The sequence below is a fragment of the Ixodes scapularis genome, unplaced genomic scaffold (genome assembly GCF_016920785.2).
Source record: "Ixodes scapularis isolate PalLabHiFi unplaced genomic scaffold, ASM1692078v2 PGA_scaffold7__128_contigs__length_106722199, whole genome shotgun sequence".
Lineage (NCBI taxonomy): Eukaryota > Metazoa > Arthropoda > Arachnida > Ixodida > Ixodidae > Ixodes > Ixodes scapularis.
The window spans coordinates 97263313-97282419 of NW_024609882.1; the positions used below are offsets into that span (position 1 = coordinate 97263313).

Sequence of the window (19107 nt, forward strand, 5' to 3'; positions counted from 1 at the left end):
TCGAGTAATTTCAGCTATGTGTCATTCGTTTTGGGGCTCTTGGTCGCTGCCACTATCCGTCGGTCGTTGCACCACTTGGGCACCGCAAGTAGGAAAAAAGAGTTACCTTTTTCTTACTTTTTACTAGGGTTCTTTGAAATTTTGATGAGATCGTCTCACCACTTTTGGGCACCTTGGCGGTATATTGTAGCGCAATGCGTCACCAAGCCGACTTATACGATCACTTTAAAGGGTAGATTCACAAGCAATGAACCAACTTGCTTGGCTAAAAGCCCGTAACAAGGTACACCTGAATTCAGGATCTCGTAATTCTCGCCCAAAGTCAGGCCCCAAGGAAGAGACTCTCCCCCACCAAAAGATTCAAATGCCTCTTTCCTAACGGGAAAGGAACGCTTCCTCACAGAGCCAATAGAACGGTCGCCCTAGCACCCACCTGTGCCAGGGCGTCCAGCACCGTGGGAATCTCCTGGGCTGCCAGCTGGGACATGACAAAGTTGAGTGAGCCACCGTCGGGGGTGCCCTGCCGCAGCAGCACGGGAGTCCCGCCCACGCCTGGACGCCTGCCAAAAGGTAACCGGGATCAGGGACGCCCGCACAGAGCACCCCGCAACGTCGCGAGGTTTCGGAGTTCAGCCGTCGCCCACTCCTTCCGGCACCCGGGAGGTCGCTGCGTCGTCATGGTGCCCACCACCTCGGCCCGGCAACGCGACAATGAGCGCCGGCCAATTCTTTAGGAATCGGGCTCGAAACAATTAAAATTAATGGAGCTGTGCAACAATTTTAACGTTGAAAGGATTGGCATCGTCTATATTTGACATTGTTCATCTCGTCAAAAAGGACAGAAAACACACCTCCTTCCTTCGAAACGTAGCGATTCCGCCGCGTAATCGCGAGGCAAAAATTGGAATATTCCCCAATCTGCAGCTGCGAGCGGCGGCCATGAGAAACACACGGCGTGACGTCACTGGGGGTCTTGTAGAAAGATAGCAAGTGTGCGAATACCTGCTCGATAAAACGTAACTTTTCTATAAATCTTGTCGTTCTAAAATATTTATACAGTGTAGACCGCATATAACGTATGCCGCGGGAGTCGCGAAAATCCGCACTATAAGCGGTACCGCGGTACAACCAAAACCTCAATTTTTCAGGCCAAAATACATGCCATCAGACAACTTACCTTTGTAAAAGAATTTATTTCTATGTTAGATGAAAAATGAAGCTTAGTTTGAGGAAAGTCTTTATTTCACCAGACTAGTACACTTCTCTCTCAAGTGTGTCACACATTCTGAAAGAAATGAGCTACTTTTGCCTGGCACAGCCTTTTAACGGCGTCGCGGGCTGCGGACAGACGTCGCGAGCGTTCGGGAATGCTAACCCTAATCACTTTTCTCCGGCGATGAAAACGCGTGAAAATTCGCGTCCTTTATACGGTACGCGCCAGTAATACCTTCAACTTGAGCACAGGCACGAAATGCTCCAAATAAGAAATCCGGGCGATGGTCGAAAACACAAATGTTTAGAAAGCACCACTGTAGTCGAAGTAAACAAACACAACGACACGGGCGTTTCTGCCGTCTTTAGAATGCCGCCACAACATCGCCGCACGAGTAGGTGGATCTTCCTTTCTAGTACGTGCTTGGTTATCATAGTGACACACAACGAAAATTCACAGTCAAGGATAGCGCTTTTATGCGGAACGATGAACTTCCACCATGCCGTCTCAGACGACGATCACAACCGACACCATGTTCGCGGATAGAAGCTGGCCTGCGACCGGCATGCAACGCGCGCGAACACTTCTCCTCGACCTGCGATTGGTTTGTCGTTGCAGTTGTTTCCAACACAGCGGAAGGACGAACGCACGCACGCACGTGAACGACACGTGCATGCGTCCCTCCGTCGCTATGGCAACTGAAGCCTCCCTCTTCGCTTCTCCCGCTTTTTCGAGCAACCTCCTTACCCCGCGAGTGCCGCTCGCGGCTAGCGCCGTTATCTAGTGTCGGCGCGGTCGGCGGACTGTTCGAGAAACCGCACTATAACCAGTATTCCCCTTCGCGCGCCTGCATTTTAAGCGGTATGTAAATACATGGAGTTCTATGGGAGGCGCACCGGTGGTTTAAAAAAGCCGCGTTATACCCGGTCCTGCACTATAAGCGGTTACGTTGTAAGTGGTCTATACTGTAAATGCGTCAAAACTCTGGTATCATCAACAAAACTTTTATTATACGGAGTTCTAGTGGTGCTATCTATCCTAGGTCCACAAAACCGTCAGCTCTATCTGCTACCGCGAACAGCCGCCAGAAGCCGAAGGGGGAGGGGGACAGAGCCGGGCGAGTGTGGCCGGATCCGGATGAGACTTTCCTCCTTTCACCATACTGTTCGCACTGCGCCCGCCAGCACGTGATCACGCGGTCGCGAGCGGATGAGTTCTCGCTGCTCACTGATGGCTCAAGAGAGAGAGCTTCGCCGGAACCCCGCGCGACCCTTATTGATGTCACAACGCACGTGACTCGGAAGATAGAGAAGGAGTTGAGAGGTGCTGAAAACCTCAATCTTTGTCCATTTTTAAAATAAAAACTAGGACAGGCAAGCAAAAGCAGTTTTTGTTCTTTAGTTCAGAAAGGTCGAGACACCGACTCCCAAATTATTTAAGCAAAGCACTGAAACTGTTGCACAGCTCCTTTAACTGGGATTGTGCAACCACTGCCCCTCTTGACGACGGAAGGACTGCACTTTACGACGAAGGCGAGGGCACTTGCCTATCTCCTTCTTTGCCATTTTCCCATTTACGCAAACTCTAGGTAAATATTTTCGGGCTGTACGACTCGAGAGCGCAGACGAGAGAACACCGCGACACGAGAGCGCGTGCCATTAAAGCGCGCGACACGAGAGCACATGTGCGCGCCGTGGGAAGTTTCAAGGAGGCTATTCTAGACTATACGGCTAACTAAGGGGTGACTATTTGATAACGAAGAGGTGTTCCGCTTACTCAATTAAATAGTTCAAACAGTTCTGTGCGCGTTTTCTTTCTTTTTCTAAGAAACCGCGTTTTTATAGTTTCTTCCACTGGCAGATGCCGAGCGCTCCGCGCTAGCAGTCGTCGGGCAGTCGGCTTCCGTGAGCGACCGGTCATCACGTGATCTACCCATTCGGGTAGATCATGTGATAGTTTCGGCTCCAATTGCCATCTTGCTGACAGCATGAACTCTGGACAAGAACGCCCCTGATTGTTTACTACTTGATTAACAGTGACACCGATGGCCAAGAGAAGATTTATTTTTTCTCGCGGTTATTTCAACCCGATGAAGGCACCTAGAAGTCCTCGTATGAGCCATAGGAGGCAATTAAGTGGGGCTAGGCCCGGATGTGTCATGAGAGTCGCTTACGCCAGATTTGCATTCAAGTTGGTCTAGTTTACAAACCCCATAGCTCGCCACAGTGCTAGACGTTGTCTGCCCCTTTGCCTTCGTCATTTGATATTTTAAAGCGAACGGCATTTACGTGACTCGTGTACTCTGTTACAGAGCAGCTACCGTAATCAGATTGATGCCGCTACTTTCTGGCAATGTAGAAATAGAGTCAGGCCCTTTCTCTACACAGCAAAAAGACAGAATGCTCGAAGTTATGGAGCTACTGCCAAATACACACAAAACACAAGATGTACTTTTTACTGAGTTCGCAACAATTAAGCAAAAACAAACGTCGGTCCACAGAAAGCTTACGTCGGCATTCGCAATGTAAGAATCGCCTAAAAACACGTTACTTTACTAAAATTCCTCAAAATCAAATTGCAGCAAATACCAGTTACATCGACGGCACTTAGTGAGCAGTTGAGCAAGTTGGCAGACAGTCATCATCTCTAAAATCACTCTCAGAGAAATAGTCTTATCATCTATGGCAGTGGTTCTCAAATGGGGGTCCGCAGACCCCAAAGGGTCCGCGCGAAGGCATTCTAGAGGTCCGCGAAGCCCAGACTCATCGGTCAAGCCTGGAAATAAAATTTGTCTTTTCTCCGATTGAGAAGAAACATTCCGATTTTTGGGCGAGTTTTCTCGTGCATATGTCAGCAAGAGAAGTCTACTTCGCACTAGCTTTTAATTATATCCATTTATCAAATCACTATCATAATAATGAACCTCTACTTTCCCTTCCCCATACCACGGACGGGGTCCTCCATCATCTCTGCCAATCCACAAGGGGTCTGCGAAACATCAATGGCTGAGAAACACTGTTTTATGGCATTGTCGAGGAGAATGAAACGCAACCAATGTAAGAAACGAAGGTTCTCCAGCTGCGCAAAACTGTGCTCGGCATCAGATTCGATAATTCACATCTGGAACGCGCTCATCGTCTGGCTAGATTCAGAGCAAAAAAAAAATGAGGGCCAATCAATGTCAATCTTTTCTCGTTTTTTCTGCCCGACTTTACTGTTTATCGGTAGGACGGGAATGGGCAAGGTGGCGGTGCATTCGCGTTCATTCACGACTGTCTAGCAACGCCCGGCCGCCTCCAATCGGCCAGGGGCACGCGGGGAGGCCCCCCCGGGTGCTCACGTGTGCGGCAGCCGGAAGGCCGGCTCTGCGGCGAAGATGTCGTCCGTGTCCACCTCCCTGAGCCGGGCTTCAGTCGTGGGTGGCTGCACGGCCTCCCGCACCAGCTTCTCCACGTCGCAGCTGAACAGCCCCACCGATCGTGGACGGGCACCCGCTCCACTCTGGGGCCTCCTGGGAAGGGGCGATTAAGGGTAGGCTGGTCGGCCGCATTCTTGCCCGGGACGGAGCCTTCCACGCAAAAGCGTGCGGCATTGAACGCAACATCGCGGGCTCCCGATTCTTGCCGTTGCCTCTCGCGAGACCAGGTGCGATAGAGCCCAGTTATATCACCGGGAATCGTAAACACATACATCATATCTGGTCTTCACATAGCGTTAACACGCGACGTAAACTTTGTCAAATAAAGCGGCCCAAAGTCGCCCAGACCCAGAACACCGTGAAACGACAGATTTCAGAATGCCCGGCAGTTTAGTTTTCGTCCATTTTTAAGGAATACTTTCTCCATGTCAGAAATACTTTTCGTTACACCCATGGCCGAGCTTGAAATTTCTTCGTTAAAAGTGACATCAAGTGCCATGGAGGGAATACAAACGGGAGCACGAAATGAAGGTTAGACGTAGCGTTTTGTCACGCGCAATGTCCCCATAGCAATCAATTGTAACGCGGAATGTGTTTAAGGGCAGGCATTCCAAAATAAATCGGAACGGAACGCCACAGAAACCACCGCGATACGTGCAACGGAGACTTTAAAGGACAGTGCATACTAAAAATGCCAAATTCTAAGCAACACCCGACGGAAATCGAACCCCCGCCCCACGATCACAGGCCCGACGCTCTATCACCGCACAAAAAGGGGAGACGAGCGAAGAAGATCCAACCCGTCCACTCACCCTCGGTTTCTCCTCGCATAACCGAACAGTATAAAACACAGACATAACTGCAAAGTCCACCCCAAGCCTCAAAGAATGCCGCATAAACACGTTCCGTGTATACCAACTTTATCTGTGGAAGCGAGGTAAATGTTCTCAACAAACACCTCTTGAAAAAAAAAAAAAAAAAAAAAAGATTAAACAAAGCAAACTGCTCACCTGTGCACCACTTCGGGAGCCTCTGGGCTGGGAGTGAAGATGGCCGACTGGGGCCTGGCGGGGGGGGCCCTGGGCACCTCCTCCCTGGGGGGGGTCGGCTGGAGGGGCCGGCTGCGGGAGGCCCTCTTGATGCGCTCTTCCAGCAAGGACTTGTCCTTGTCGGACAGCTGCACCAAATACCATGGGTGAGGCCCCCCTCGTGGGCCACACTTCGCTATATACACTCCCTTCATCCGCTGTCCAGTGTTGGTATGGCAAACAATAACTAGCGCATAGGACACACGTGGACAAGAACACAAAGAGGGGGCTAGCGAAGAAATGTAAATGCTGATAATTAAAACAAGTGCGGAATAAAAAAGGCCATAAACGAAATTTCCTAAGAAAATTACATCGAGTTAAATAATATATAGTATTGTAGAGGAGAAAACAAAATGCTGCCTAGATTGTCCCTACAAGGGCTGTGAATACTTTTATCTTTTTCTTGACTAGACTCGTCATATCTCAGTTATCGGTGACGACAGGAAGACATTTCCCAACTTTGGGAAGGAAATTTTTGAGGCGGAAATCTTGGAATCCGATTCAAGGCGAAGGTTCGAGTTTGCAATATTGTGGATTTGTAGGCGGCTTATGAGGCTCTAGAGCTCACTTGCCAGCACCGTAAGCAATGCTACAGGGGGTCACCGAGATGCAGGCTGTGGCACCGGAAGTGTTCAAGAGATGGGGGCGAGAGACGGGAGATGGCCATAGAAAATGGGGGAAATAGGGGGAGGGCAACCACAGCACCTGGTGTGACGGTGTCGAAAAAGGGGGAGTGGTGGACAACATGAAATCGCACCATTTGGTGCAACAGCTTGGAACAGGCATATTTCAAATCTTACAATTGTTAAGGTTGCACAAAAGAGACTCCCGCTCTCTATGTCCCAAGCTTTAGACTTTTAGAGGTCATTTTTAACCACTCGTTCCCCGAGAAACCGGGGGGGACCCCAGCACCAAATGTACGAGCTAAGATCATGTGCTCGGATGGGAATTTAATATCTGGACAATTTACGCACCATTCGACGGCGCTACAGATGCGTCGTCGGCACCATCCAGAAGGGGAGAAAACAGCCTCTCCAATTTTTTTACGAGAATGTGGCAATTGGCTGCCTCGTTTGCAAAAAAAACTTCTCCAATTAAGCCACTTTTCGGTCATGCTTTTGGCATGCAACTACAATTTATCGTCCTTTTCGCCTTATTTAATCCCTTAGCTGTTTCGATCGAGCCTAGTTAGTCAACATGGAGCTGTCTCTATACCGTTCAAGACGAGTATAGCTCGTCAATTTTCCCCTCAATCATGCGGGCGGGATCCGTAGGCGGGATCCGTATTGGACAACCAAGGCTCGCTTGTGGCTTTGCGAGCAGATTGCAGCACCAATCTTTAAAATTTTGTTCCTATCCCATTTGAGACTAGAAATTTGAGTTTGAATGCAACAAATTTGATATTGAAGACAATATTAAGCAGTTAAGGATCAGAAATTTTCACAGACTAGAAATGGTTAAGGGGTTAAAAACCATTTCAGTAAAGAAAAGGTCTACTGGTCAGCCTATTATACCATAAAGAGAAAAAAAGCTCCCGGGGGCCCACTCACCTGTCCGACGTGCTTGTAGACGCGCTCTCCCTCCTGGAAGTAGGCCTGCACCACGCAATTGAGGGCGGCGTTGCGCACCGCATTGTCCCTGTCCGAGATGTGACGGGCCACCTCCCGCAGGGCCACAGGGGGCGAGGGCTCACACACAGAGACGCCAAACACCTCCACCAGGTGGCCCAGCTCCTCCAGGCACTCTGCGCCGGTCAAAAGGGCCACTCGTGGGCTCCGCAACATCCTCCCCTCGGGGAAACTTCCAGCCCCCTGCTACCTACTGCTTTCCACAAAAAAAGTTTTTGCCCACTTTCTCCACTTGGCGCGCCAGTGGGCGTGCTGCAGGCGGCGGCATTTTTCGCTGCTCCAGAGGACTCGCTGAACGAACATAGTTTCGCCATTCGCTTTCGCCCTCAGATGTTGGCAACTCTGCACCGAGCGCTCCAAAGTGACAGTGCCGGCAGACGTTTCACGGAACACGCAGCATTCTCCGTTGGAACAGAAGTGTTTGCTGTGGAGCTTATGCACCCAAGATATCTCTCTCGCCTTGTTGGACGGCAGAGTGCAAAAGGTCACAGACCTGTTTGTCCGCTTCCCAAGTCCCAAAACATTTGGCACTGATCCCCTCGGTCCTTTCTTTTAGAGCGCAGCTCTTAGGCGCCGTTTCCGGCTTGAGCGGCGTCGCAATCGGCATAACCGCGCGGTGCATTATGGGACGCGTGACGTCACTGACGATGTTATCGGCATCGATGACGTCATGAGTGACGTCACTGATAACGTCATTGGCATCCGCATTGTCATCGCCAGTGATGACGTCATCACTGACGTCATCAGTGACGTCAGTGATAACGTCATCGGCATCCGCGTCGTCACTAATGACGTCATCAGCGACGATGACGATGACATCACGATGACGTCACACGTGACGTCTCTGGTAACGTCACTGATGACGTCATCGTCACGTAACCTCACAGGGGTCATGTGACCCCGGTGAGACCACTAGACCTTTTGAGGTCACGTGACCCTCATGAGGTGATGGCGACGCCGCTCGGACAGAGGAATAGCAGAGAGGATGAGGAGGTGAGGAGGAGGGAGGAAGGATATACCTTCCCCTCAGTATTCTTTCCTCCTCCTTCTCAAGAGCTGCGCCCTAATCCGGCGTTACACAGAGTAGTAAACGGCTTTCATTTTTATTTTATACTCTTACCGTAAAATCCCGAGCGATAGTCCACCTAAAATCGAGAGCAAATCGGGTGAAGATATGGAGTGGGCTAACTTTCGGTGTATAATCAAGAAAAGTTTAAAAAATTCAATTTTTATGTCATGTGTCCCTTCCAAGCTTGTTATGGTGATGAGGGGCAACGAAGCAAAGATGACTGTACTTCGCAGATAGCAACGTTCGCTTATATCCCGCCATAGATAACTAGCTGTATTTAAGTCGAGGCCATCATTGATCCCAACACTATGATTACTAGGGGTGGGCTACCTTTTGGTGCTTAAAAAAATATAGCGAATCAAGCCAAAAATAGGGGTGGGCTCTCTTTCGGGGGTGGGGCATCTCTCGGGATTTTTCGGTAACTTCTTTAGTGCCTGCGACATACTTACAGCATGGTTGAGCGTGGGGGCGAACAACATTAAGAAGGGGTGCCTTTGTCGCTTACAATGGGCGAAGGAAAAGTGACAGCTGCAGCACATCTGTGCAATGAGGGCAAAACGGTTTCGTCATGTACCTGGGGACGGTACGTGACGATACCATTTTGCTCGCATTGCGCCGACGTGTTACGTCCATCGCTTTTACTTCTCTGCTCATTGACAAGAAAAGCTACGCCAAACGAGCGATGGAGGAGGTCTTCCCGGTGTTTCCAAGCAGCAAAAGGAGGGGCTGATGTTGACGTTCGGGAATGAGCGGAGAGGGGGACACATACAGAAAAACGAGGCGAAGCTCCATAGAGTGCATTTTACGTTTTGAGTTGGGTTCAAGAGGTAGGGATATCATAGCGAATTCGAATGGCAGACGCCCATTTCGTTGCGGGGCACTCTCCAGCTGGACAGACCAAGGAGGCCTCGGCAGGCAGAAGTTGGGACAATGCGAAGACTGCGAGGCACACATTCTCTCGCGCTTTTTTCCAGGAATTCTAGACCCAACTGGCAGCGTCGCAACATCCGACGGCACGACACTCCAACCGACGCCGTTTGTTGCCACCTCCGGACCACTTTCAACGCACGGGCAAAACGGGACGCTGAACGCGCCGGTCGGAGAGCCGTTGCAGGTACCGTACTCCCACCTGGAGGAAAAGGACACCCACCGGCCCTCTGGCGGGCGTTCTTGGAGGCCAGGCCCTGCATCAGGAAGCCAAACATCTTGCAGGCCGGGAACACCTTGCACACCCGCCGCAGGATGTCGTGCACCCCCTTCCGCACCGTGTCCTTGGAGTCCCCCGCCTGCACACAGAGGGCGCCCTCAGCACCCCACCCGAGGACCGCACCCTAGCACCCGCACAGATGGAACAACCTAGCGTGAAGACCGGGAGTCTCGAGGACATTTCCCCCCAACGGCTCTATTGCAAAGCGGAACGTCCTCAAAACGTTCCTAGTTCAGCAAGCTGAACTTCGAATTATTGCGCGTTTTTACGGCGAAAGCCATTACAGGCTGTTCTCACCGCTGAAAATTATGTTCGTCGTTGTTGATGCTGTATGGTAAACCCTCTGTAACTCAAAACCGTAAAAACTGGAAAAAAAAAAATTTTTGCCTTTCTGCTTTAGTGAAGAAGGAAAAGCAGCGGAGCTGTAGCTTCTGTTCTCTGCGGTGGCTTTCCAGGCAAGCGATCTGGTCTTCTTTCGCAGGGGAATCTGAAGCGCTCCACGCATGCGGCGGTTGCGAACCCATTCGCGCTGCTGCGTACGTCGCCACTCCTTCCGCACCTGGTCTTCTTTCCCCGAAGAAAGGGCACGCGGCCGATCCATCGCGAGTCCAAACGAAACTGATAAGAGCGTAGGAAACAGCGCGCAAAACAGACGAGGACGAAGAAACAAATGTGACGAGCGCTGCGCTCATCATGTGCGTTTGTGCTTCGTCCTCGAATTTTTTTTGCGCTGTTTCCTACGATGAATTCCCACCAGCTCACCCAACTATCCATTCTTCTATGATGGCTGGAAAGGTTGCCGCCATCTATGAGCGACGGCGGCAACCATACTGGTTGTGTGCTTGCCGCCGTCGCTTATAGATGGCGGTAGCTCTCCAGAGGCGTTTTTGTCGACAAGTGTTTTGTGCCGGACACGATCCTGGGGAAATTAGAGATAAGCAGAGTTTTGAGATAAGCGAGGTATTGAATTCCCGCTGCAGTGGTCGGCCATAGTGCAAATGGAACCCTTCCAACAACCGCGCCGATAAACTTTATTCATACTTGTGGCACCATTTATCGGAAATATTGGAAACATGATTCAAACGACCTCAAAGACTGCGGCACGCCATTTTTGTTTGGGGATGCAATGAGAGGGGGGGCCACTCGAAACGTGATGCACCTAGACCGCATCGACTTACTCAAAGCACTCCTGGGTTATCAGCCCGCCTCTGATGTAGTGATCAAATTTGAATTCTCAAATTCACTGATCTGCAGAAATCTCTTAAATCCCTCCTTAAATCCCTCCTCATCGGGAAACGCAATGTTTCCCGATGTCGACAGGTTTATGTCAGTTCCGACCCCTGCACCCCTACTGAACACTAGCACCTTGTACACTGAAATCAAGAGGCTGTGCATTCGTTCAATGGACTGAAATTTGTGGAAAGCATATGTTTAGCTCCTATTTCGTTTAAAAATACTTTTCCCCAGTCTGAAAGTAAGGGATTCAACAAATGCTTCAACGAACGCCATTTGGCTGGAGGCAATGGGGCATTTGGCTCGCATCAAGTTTGTCCAGGTTTGTTCCTGTTATTTCGAAGGGCAAGCAGCTCTCAAGTTCTGCAGTGCACCTGGCCTACCAAAGTGGATATATTTAGGTCGCATTTCAATTGTGCGTCACAATGCTCACTCACCTTGCTCGTGGATGCCACGCGCAAGGTGAGTGAGCACTGACTGCGCATTTCTTCCGTTGCTTTTTTTAGTCCTCTCGGTAGCGTTTTAGCGCACATCGACGGACGCTGACAGACGTTTGTATTGGACGTCGTTCACGCATAATGGAATGCTAGGATGCCACTTTCATGGTCGAGTCTTGGGAGCGTTGCGCAAGTTTTCAGATGGGAGTGGAATAGCAGACGGACGAAGGCAAAAACGGACACCGACGCGCAGCTTTCATGTCCACCTCTTACAGGCATGGCAGGCGATAGACAGTGGCAGAATAGCAGACGATGTCGGAGGCTGCCGCGCATCTGCTCGCACGACTAGAAGGCGATGTCAGACGCCAGACTAGATGCACCGGATGTTGCAAAAGGGAGAGACTATGCCCCCAAGCACGTTCGTCCAAGCAGCCAAGCCAATCCAGTGGTAATGGGCGGGGCTTAGAGCGGGCCATGACCCCCGCCTAAATTGCGTCTAACAAGGATAAATACTGCCCGAAAAATGTTTTATTTTTGTGGAAAATTACCAAAGAAACCATGTGTCTTTTTAAAGGGCAACTCCGCTTCTTTTCCAGTAGTGCAAAACTATACAGTTCTCTTTGTTATCATCTACAAAACCCCCATGGCAAATATTACGACGGAATTCCGCCTAGAAGTTCATTAAAATCGCTGTCAAAGTTTGACAAGCACGAATCCGCTGGTTTTGGATGAGACGTGCGGACCAGACAACACTGCCCGGCTGCATTTCCGCTTCCTCCAAATTCCTTCTCCCGGCACGTCCGCGACGTCATCAAACATGTACAGCTTCTTCTCCTTTTTTTTTTTTTTTTCAATTCTGTTTTCTTTCTTGGTGAGAGCACGGGTGGCGCCAGCGCCGTGAAAGACGTGAGTGACGCGCTCGGCCGGCCCGGCGCTCGACTATTGATACTACTGATAAGCCGATCGCCTCGTTGAGCGCGGCTTGTGTTACATCGCATACTTTTGAACACCAAGTAAAGGGAGGAGAGGGAAGCTGCTTTTGTAAGAATTTTGAGTGACAGGTTAATCTTCTATAATCTTCTGGGAGGAGAATAGCGACGCCTGTGCTAATCCAGGAGGCACAAAGGAGGATCCTGATAAGAGGAGAGCTCCTTCTTCCCCTTGTATATCACGTGGGTGTACATGCTTAGTGATGCCGAATATACAATGTTGTCCGGCTTTGCCACCGTTTCGGTTTCAGTTTGTGACTAAAATTACACGAAAAATATTTTATTTTTCGCGAAACAAAAGATTGGGGATTGTTTTTGAGTGCTTCAAAAAGCAAAATCGGCCACTATCTCAAAATTTTTGAAATTAAGCGGAGTTGCCCTTTAAGAAAAAAATTTTTTTTTCTTTTTCATTTTAGTATTTTGTGCGAAGCAAGCGCTGCATAGGTCGCAGAAATACGCGATCGGTCCCTAAACGCGACGCAATCAACGAGCAAGTGCAGAAGGTGCGGTCGTTTGCAAAGTGCGAGATTCCAATGAGCGACGCCGACGACATGCTCTGGGAACGTAGCGGCGAAGACGACGGGAATGAGAGCACCACTGCGAGCTAATCGCAGCCTAGAGTCGCAGACAGAGAGAGAACAATGGGTAGCTTCAGTCGTCCCGCCTCCAGCTTGAGCTGCGGTAAGGCTTCAGCATCTCATGCGCCCCACATGTGCATGCGCAGCCAAAGTAGTCAAAGCATGCCAGAAGGCATCAAGCACGTACTGGAGATCGGGTGGTCCAGAGACACGCACGTGCCACAATATGTGACCCTAAAAACAATTTTTGGGTTGATTGTATTGTAAATGTAAAAAAACTCTTAAACAAATAAGAGCTAGCTAGATTTGTTGACAAAACAAAATTAAACCTATAGAACACCCCAGCTACACGTAATCAATGTGATTCATCAACCTCTTCCTGATACCAAAGTCCAAAATATCCTTCTTGAAACCATAGACTAGCAAAAACATTTCCCCTTTCGCCCCTTAATGTGGCAAAATACTGCAGAATGTGATGCAGCTAGATGCATTCCCAGTGCCGCTGTTTTTTGCACTGCGGAAAATTCGGCACCACCATTCCGGGAACGAGACATTGCGGAATGGAGAAGATGAGTGTCTCAAAGTGCCGCGACTTTCTCGTGAAGGATCCTATCTGTAAAGCGCACTGAAGAAGAGAAATAAGAAAGCGCACTCTTGGCAGGAATTCTGGGAGCCTGGAGAGCTCGTTTGTTTAGCGCACGTTAGAAGTAGAGCGGACCACTGGCCGGCACCTAACCTTTCCGAGTTTTCACTCCAGTGAGGGAGAACAATTGGCCGCGAAGTACCAGCCGCGCATTTTGCAGAGTGTATGCGAGCTTATCACATGGTTCACATCGCATCATCAAACGGAGAGCGAGCAACTAGTCGGGACATCAAAGTTTGTTATGGAGAATGACCAGTTTTCTACTGCAAATTTTACCGGTACCGTAACAATCCGGCAGCGTAGCGCTGCTCGAACCACTAGTTCCATTAGGGACAAAGTGAAATGAGCTAGGAACGGCTGGCTCACCTTGAGCACGAGGTAGGGCAGGAAGGAGGCTGCCTCCAGGTCGTGCATGCGGTAGCCGGCCTCGGCCAGGGCCCCGAACAGGGCCTGCAGGTAGTCCAGGGAGCGCAGCAGCACGCTCGGGTTCGTGTCGAAGAAGCGCAGCGTCAGCCACTTGAGCACCAGGTCCAGGCTGGCTCGTGTGCCCTCCAGGCCGCCCTCGCTCGACAGGAACTGCCGCAGGGAGGGACACTCTCCCCGTTGAAACCTACTCTGCCATCTACCTATTCCTACTATCCTCTGTTTCACGATTACTCGGTCAACTGTGGAGGCTGCGGCCCCAACTGAGCAAGGCACGTGACGGCACTCCGTGGACGAGGTTACGGGGATCTCGTTACTGCAACAGCAACAGCGCCGTCCGTGACAAAAAGTGCTTCTAGGCATCTTTTTATTTTAACGGCAATTGAAGATGCGCGAGTGCATCTCTATCGACATTACACTACACGACATGGAAGAAAGACGAAGACATGTTACTTTTAATTGATACTTAATTCGGATCGAGCCTTTTCCTATAACGTGACTTTTGGACGATGTTTGAATGATTGCAGCCCTGTAATCAAACACTTCTGATCAAAACGTCGTCCTGGCATTAGCCACAGATTCGCGGATAAAGTGAGAGTATGGTTGTCTCATGAACCCTTTCCAAAGAGTTCGCTACTCTAGAAAAAGGCAATGTTGCACCGGTGGACGTTCGTCCGAAGTAGGTTGGTTTCACAGCAGACGACTCTTTGCCAGCAGATGACAGCCGGTTCCTCCAGGCCTCACATTTGGCACAGTGATACAAACGCTCCCGTGACGTGGTGTCAGGTGCCTCACTCCAACATTCTCATTCAGTCGCGGGGGCCGTAGCCTCCACAGTTCACCAAGTTATTGTGAAACAGAGTATAGAGGAGGCTAGCCGCTCTAGGAGCCGGGCACAAGAGAAGCCGGCGGAAGTTTGGTACATGTGATCAGTCTGAGTCAATTTGGAGCACCGTTCGGAGCAGCTAGAAGTTCATTTTAGAGCAGCAAATCATTTTCATTCCTACCACTGCAAATATTGTATGTTAAGATTAACGAGTTCACCTGTCCATTGAGACATTGTCTACTATGCCTTCCCACTTCTGCGCAACTTATTGTTAGCACAAATTGTACGGCAAGTTTGATCCCTTCAAACACGGAACTAGCCGCTATGCGTAGAAGTACCAGATATGACAACAATATGCAAACTGATGAAGGACAGTATGAACTGCTGCGAGTGGATATTTTTCATGGAAATCATGTTAGAACAGAATAATATCGAGCACCCCAGTTGATGTTTCATGAAAGTCGTAAAGGTTGTAATAACGCTGCAATTATTAATCCTGACAAAAACAAAACCTTCGTCATTTGGTTATTAATATCAATGTAGGATAATAACAAAAGTCGACAGTGGGATCGGTAAATAAGCCATTAGAAACAATCCAGTCGTACTCATTAAAGTTATTCCCAAGTTTCGAAATACTCGTCGATCCAACTGAGTTTTAATTGACTCAGTCCACTGTGCCAACGGAGAGATGGAACCAACGTAAAGTAGCTAAACCAGAGACGAGATAAAAAAGAAAGCTTATAGAGAAGGCCACAAAAATCGTCCCGCAATACAGAAGTCTCCTCGCTGAATCTTGAATTTGAAGTGGCAATTATCATAATATTGCCGTCTATTATATATACTAGGTGTAGTTTTATTCTGAATTTCTACCATAAGGTTGAGTTGTTACATCTCCAGTACGGTTGCAGTGAGGGAAGCGGCATTTGACCTTTTGTAGCAGGTTCTGTAGCAGGCAAAAACTTGGATTTGGAGCAGCCACTGACGTTTTTGGAGCAGATGCCAGCATCTGTTAGCACATCACTTGAGAATAAAAAAAGTGATTGTATCTCAATGAATTCATTTCTGATAGTGGTCAGGGGTTCCCCTTTGATGCTTGCGCATATTACTTATTACCATTTGTGATAAAAATAGGGCATAAAAGGAACAGAGGCTTCTTAAATAAGGCTCTAGTCAGAGTAGGTTTCATGTACAATGGGTATTCAAAATAATTGAAAAGTGAATCATAGCGCAAAACTTCATCGGGATAAATCCTCTCCCCTCTCCATTTTACACCCGATGGTTTGTTTAGCCTGTAAATATAATTTCTGTAAAATGCCAACAAGAACCAGCATATCCGCTAACATGCCTACTGATAAAAATGCTCCCTGTAAGTTTAATAAACCTACCAAACTCCAGACTCTAATATCATAAACTGCAAAAACAACCACACCAAAATATTATAAAAGTTTACATTTTCACTTTAAAGGTGATACTGCCCTTTAGCGGCGTAGGAACCAGAGTTACGTCAAAGTTCGCTGCTCTTCCGATCGAAAGCCGCAAAGGAACTTCTGTGATTAGCACATTTATTCAAATATATATAGACCCTTGTTTTCTTCTCTTTATTTCTCCGCTGTTTTCTTTTAAATGAGAGATTAGCTCAAAATTAGAACGAAGAAGTTTGACCCGTACTAATCCTGAGCATAATTTGTGTGCCTATTGTGCTAAGCGAGGCACTCCTCCAGGTCCGTCGCTGCTCCTAGCACTCGGGTGCAACGCGGTGAAGCTCGACGCGCGGACGCAGGTGAGAGGCAAAAGTGGTACTCTGCAGCCACGGAATGAAGGCATGAGGCAAGCACGATAATCGAGTGATCATATGAGAGGTACAAGACCCTGGTTCTATTTTACCACAGTAGCTGCAATCGGCAATCCTACACTTTTGTAAAGCTTTCCTAAGGACCCTTAGTTCCTGACATCGATGGACCCTTTCCTGATGAATCAGCCAGTGCCATTGATGCCGGGCATCAATGGCTCTAGCCGGTTGATTGACAGCATCAAAGCGTGACATCATGGCATTCGTCATTTCCTTGTACGAATTCTTTCATCGGCTATACCAATCAAGGTATGTCCCTTGACTTGCGCTCTTAGTATGCGTGTTTGTCGTGAAATTCATATTCCTAAAATTAGGGACAACCAATTATAAAATGTTAATTTTTTTCGCTTTAAGTCAATCTCGGTGCACGTGTGGTGCAATTCTTACCAAAAATGGCATTCCGGTGCAAGATGTAGCACACTCTCGTTCATGGCGAAATTTGACGCAAATGGCGCAGCACTTCCATCACTGAGCTTGGTTTTTTGGCTAGTAGGTAGTCTAACATATTGAGGTATTTAGCGCACAAAGTAGAGAAGAACAACCTGTTCTCTCTATTGTGTGCGCTAAATACAGTTAAACCTGGATATAACGAAATTGATAAAAGTTTGCAATAATTCGTTATATGGAGGATTTCGTTACATGCAGCTTTCGCGGTAAAACTCGTTATGGACACGTGGAAAAAAAGTGAAAATTAAAAATCCACGTGGGCAAATTCACCACATTATTTATTTAGTGGAAAAGAAGTCTGTAAGCTTGCGTTGTGCCTTTCGCGTGAGGGAAGGCAGCACGCAGCGCTCCAAGGACACCAAAGTGTTTAGAGCACTGTTGTCGTCCTGGGAGCTGGACATACACCGATGGCATCCAAGACCTCCCTCGCGGTAGACACCAAAGGCTGCTCGCCTTTGGTGGCCATTTGACAAGAATATATCTGCATTTTAGGTACAGTGGCCGACCGATTATTTGGACTTCGCAGGGACCGAAAAAACGTCCGAAAAATAGAGCAGTCCGAAGAATGAGCAGATTGAAAAACTTGCATTTATTACTTCCAAGCGGGCTCAAAAAAGCTGTAAATAGCGCCTTGTTCAGGTTACGCCTCCGTTTCCGTTCAACAACTTTCTGTTAGCTTGAGAATCGCTGCCTTCTTTTCTAGCGTTATGGTCGAGTACTTTCTGCGCTTCTTAATGACACATCGCGGCGGCAGAACAGATGTGGCCATGACGTCCAAGCCAGCGTTGTGCGAACGAGAGAAGAGGCGCAAAATCACGGGCGCAAAATGGCGACTGGCGACGCGAAGGAACGAAAAACAAAGCAAAATTATAATAATGATGATGATGATGACGTGCAGCTAAATGGGAGAAAAAGGGCTAGCATAGCGTCACCTAGCGGTAGGACTCAGGGAAGCCCAAGTAGCGCTGCTAAACCAAGCCAATCCATTGGCAGCCAACATAGAATTCAAGATGGTCGCTTCTCGACGGTGTTTTCCGCTGATCGTTCGCGACGATTTTGTCCGAATAATCAAACTTTCGAAACATTGGTCATGAATATACACTATTTCAATGGGGTAAGTCAGGGTTCAGTCTTTAGGTACGAAATATAGAACAAGTTCAAATTATCAGAGTCCGAAAAAAAATGAAGATTGCGGCGGAGCGAGTTCGTTAAATCAAGGTTATCCAGTGCAGGCGCTTCGTTGCATGGAGTTCACAAATACAAGCGCTTCTATGAAAATCGCGTCGGGGAATTGAAAAAATTCGTTAAATAGAGGATTTCGTTGTATACAGGTTCGTTACATCCAGGTTTAACTGTACTTCAATATGTTACACCTGCACTTACCAAGTTCTTTTCTCAAATATACCCGACACTTCTGTTTGCAACACCTCATGTTGGAGAAGTGCTTTCCCCTAAGTATGCGGCTGCGCTGCGGCGAAGTACGATGCAAAATATTGCATCATTTTTTGCTCTACTGCATTCGCTGCACTGTAGTGGAACAGTGCATGGTGAGGCGCAAACTCAATGAAGTTACCTAGCCCTACAGAACAGACCATGACAATAATGCGTGATTTCCAAGTACGGTCAGTGTTCGATAGAGATCAAATCGAGTACCGTGTTACTTAAAAAAACACTAAAACAAAACTTTTACAAGTTTTTTTGGGGGACATTTCTTTTTTTTTTTTTTTGGTTTTTCCAAGTAAAAAAAAAAGAAAAAGAAATATGTGTAATATTGATGTTGTTAGATGCTCTCATTAGTTGGTTGGAGAGATGAGTGACTTTGTTTGAGCTCTTTGAAACCAATGCAAAGAGCTCGCACAACCTAATGCAAGGAGCTAGCGCTTCTGTTTCCTGCTGTGCAGGGATTCTACTAGCTGACCGTAGCACAGCTTTCAACAGAGGGTCAAAGAGGCCTACGATACAAGCTAAAGGCCTGCCCCACGAGAGAAAGGAGCAGACCAAAAAGGACAGAATTAGCGGCCGAGCGAGAAGGGCATTGGACGAGGGACAGAGAAGGTGG

At 48.4% G+C, this 19107-nt stretch overlaps 1 protein-coding gene across 1 annotated transcript in view; it reads right to left on the bottom strand.

The window, feature by feature from the left end:
- Window positions 1-19107, bottom strand: part of LOC8025665 (cytoskeleton-associated protein 5) — a 126285-nt gene that overhangs the window by 28198 nt on the left and 78980 nt on the right. Inside the window, exons 19-24 of the mRNA XM_029989705.4 lie at window positions 13870-14079; window positions 9567-9702; window positions 7270-7463; window positions 5642-5808; window positions 4554-4724; window positions 434-560 (exon numbers count right to left, since the gene is read on the bottom strand). Coding sequence (XP_029845565.2) covers window positions 434-560; window positions 4554-4724; window positions 5642-5808; window positions 7270-7463; window positions 9567-9702; window positions 13870-14079 — 1005 coding nt within the window. The remainder of the gene's footprint in view (window positions 1-433; window positions 561-4553; window positions 4725-5641; window positions 5809-7269; window positions 7464-9566; window positions 9703-13869; window positions 14080-19107) is intronic.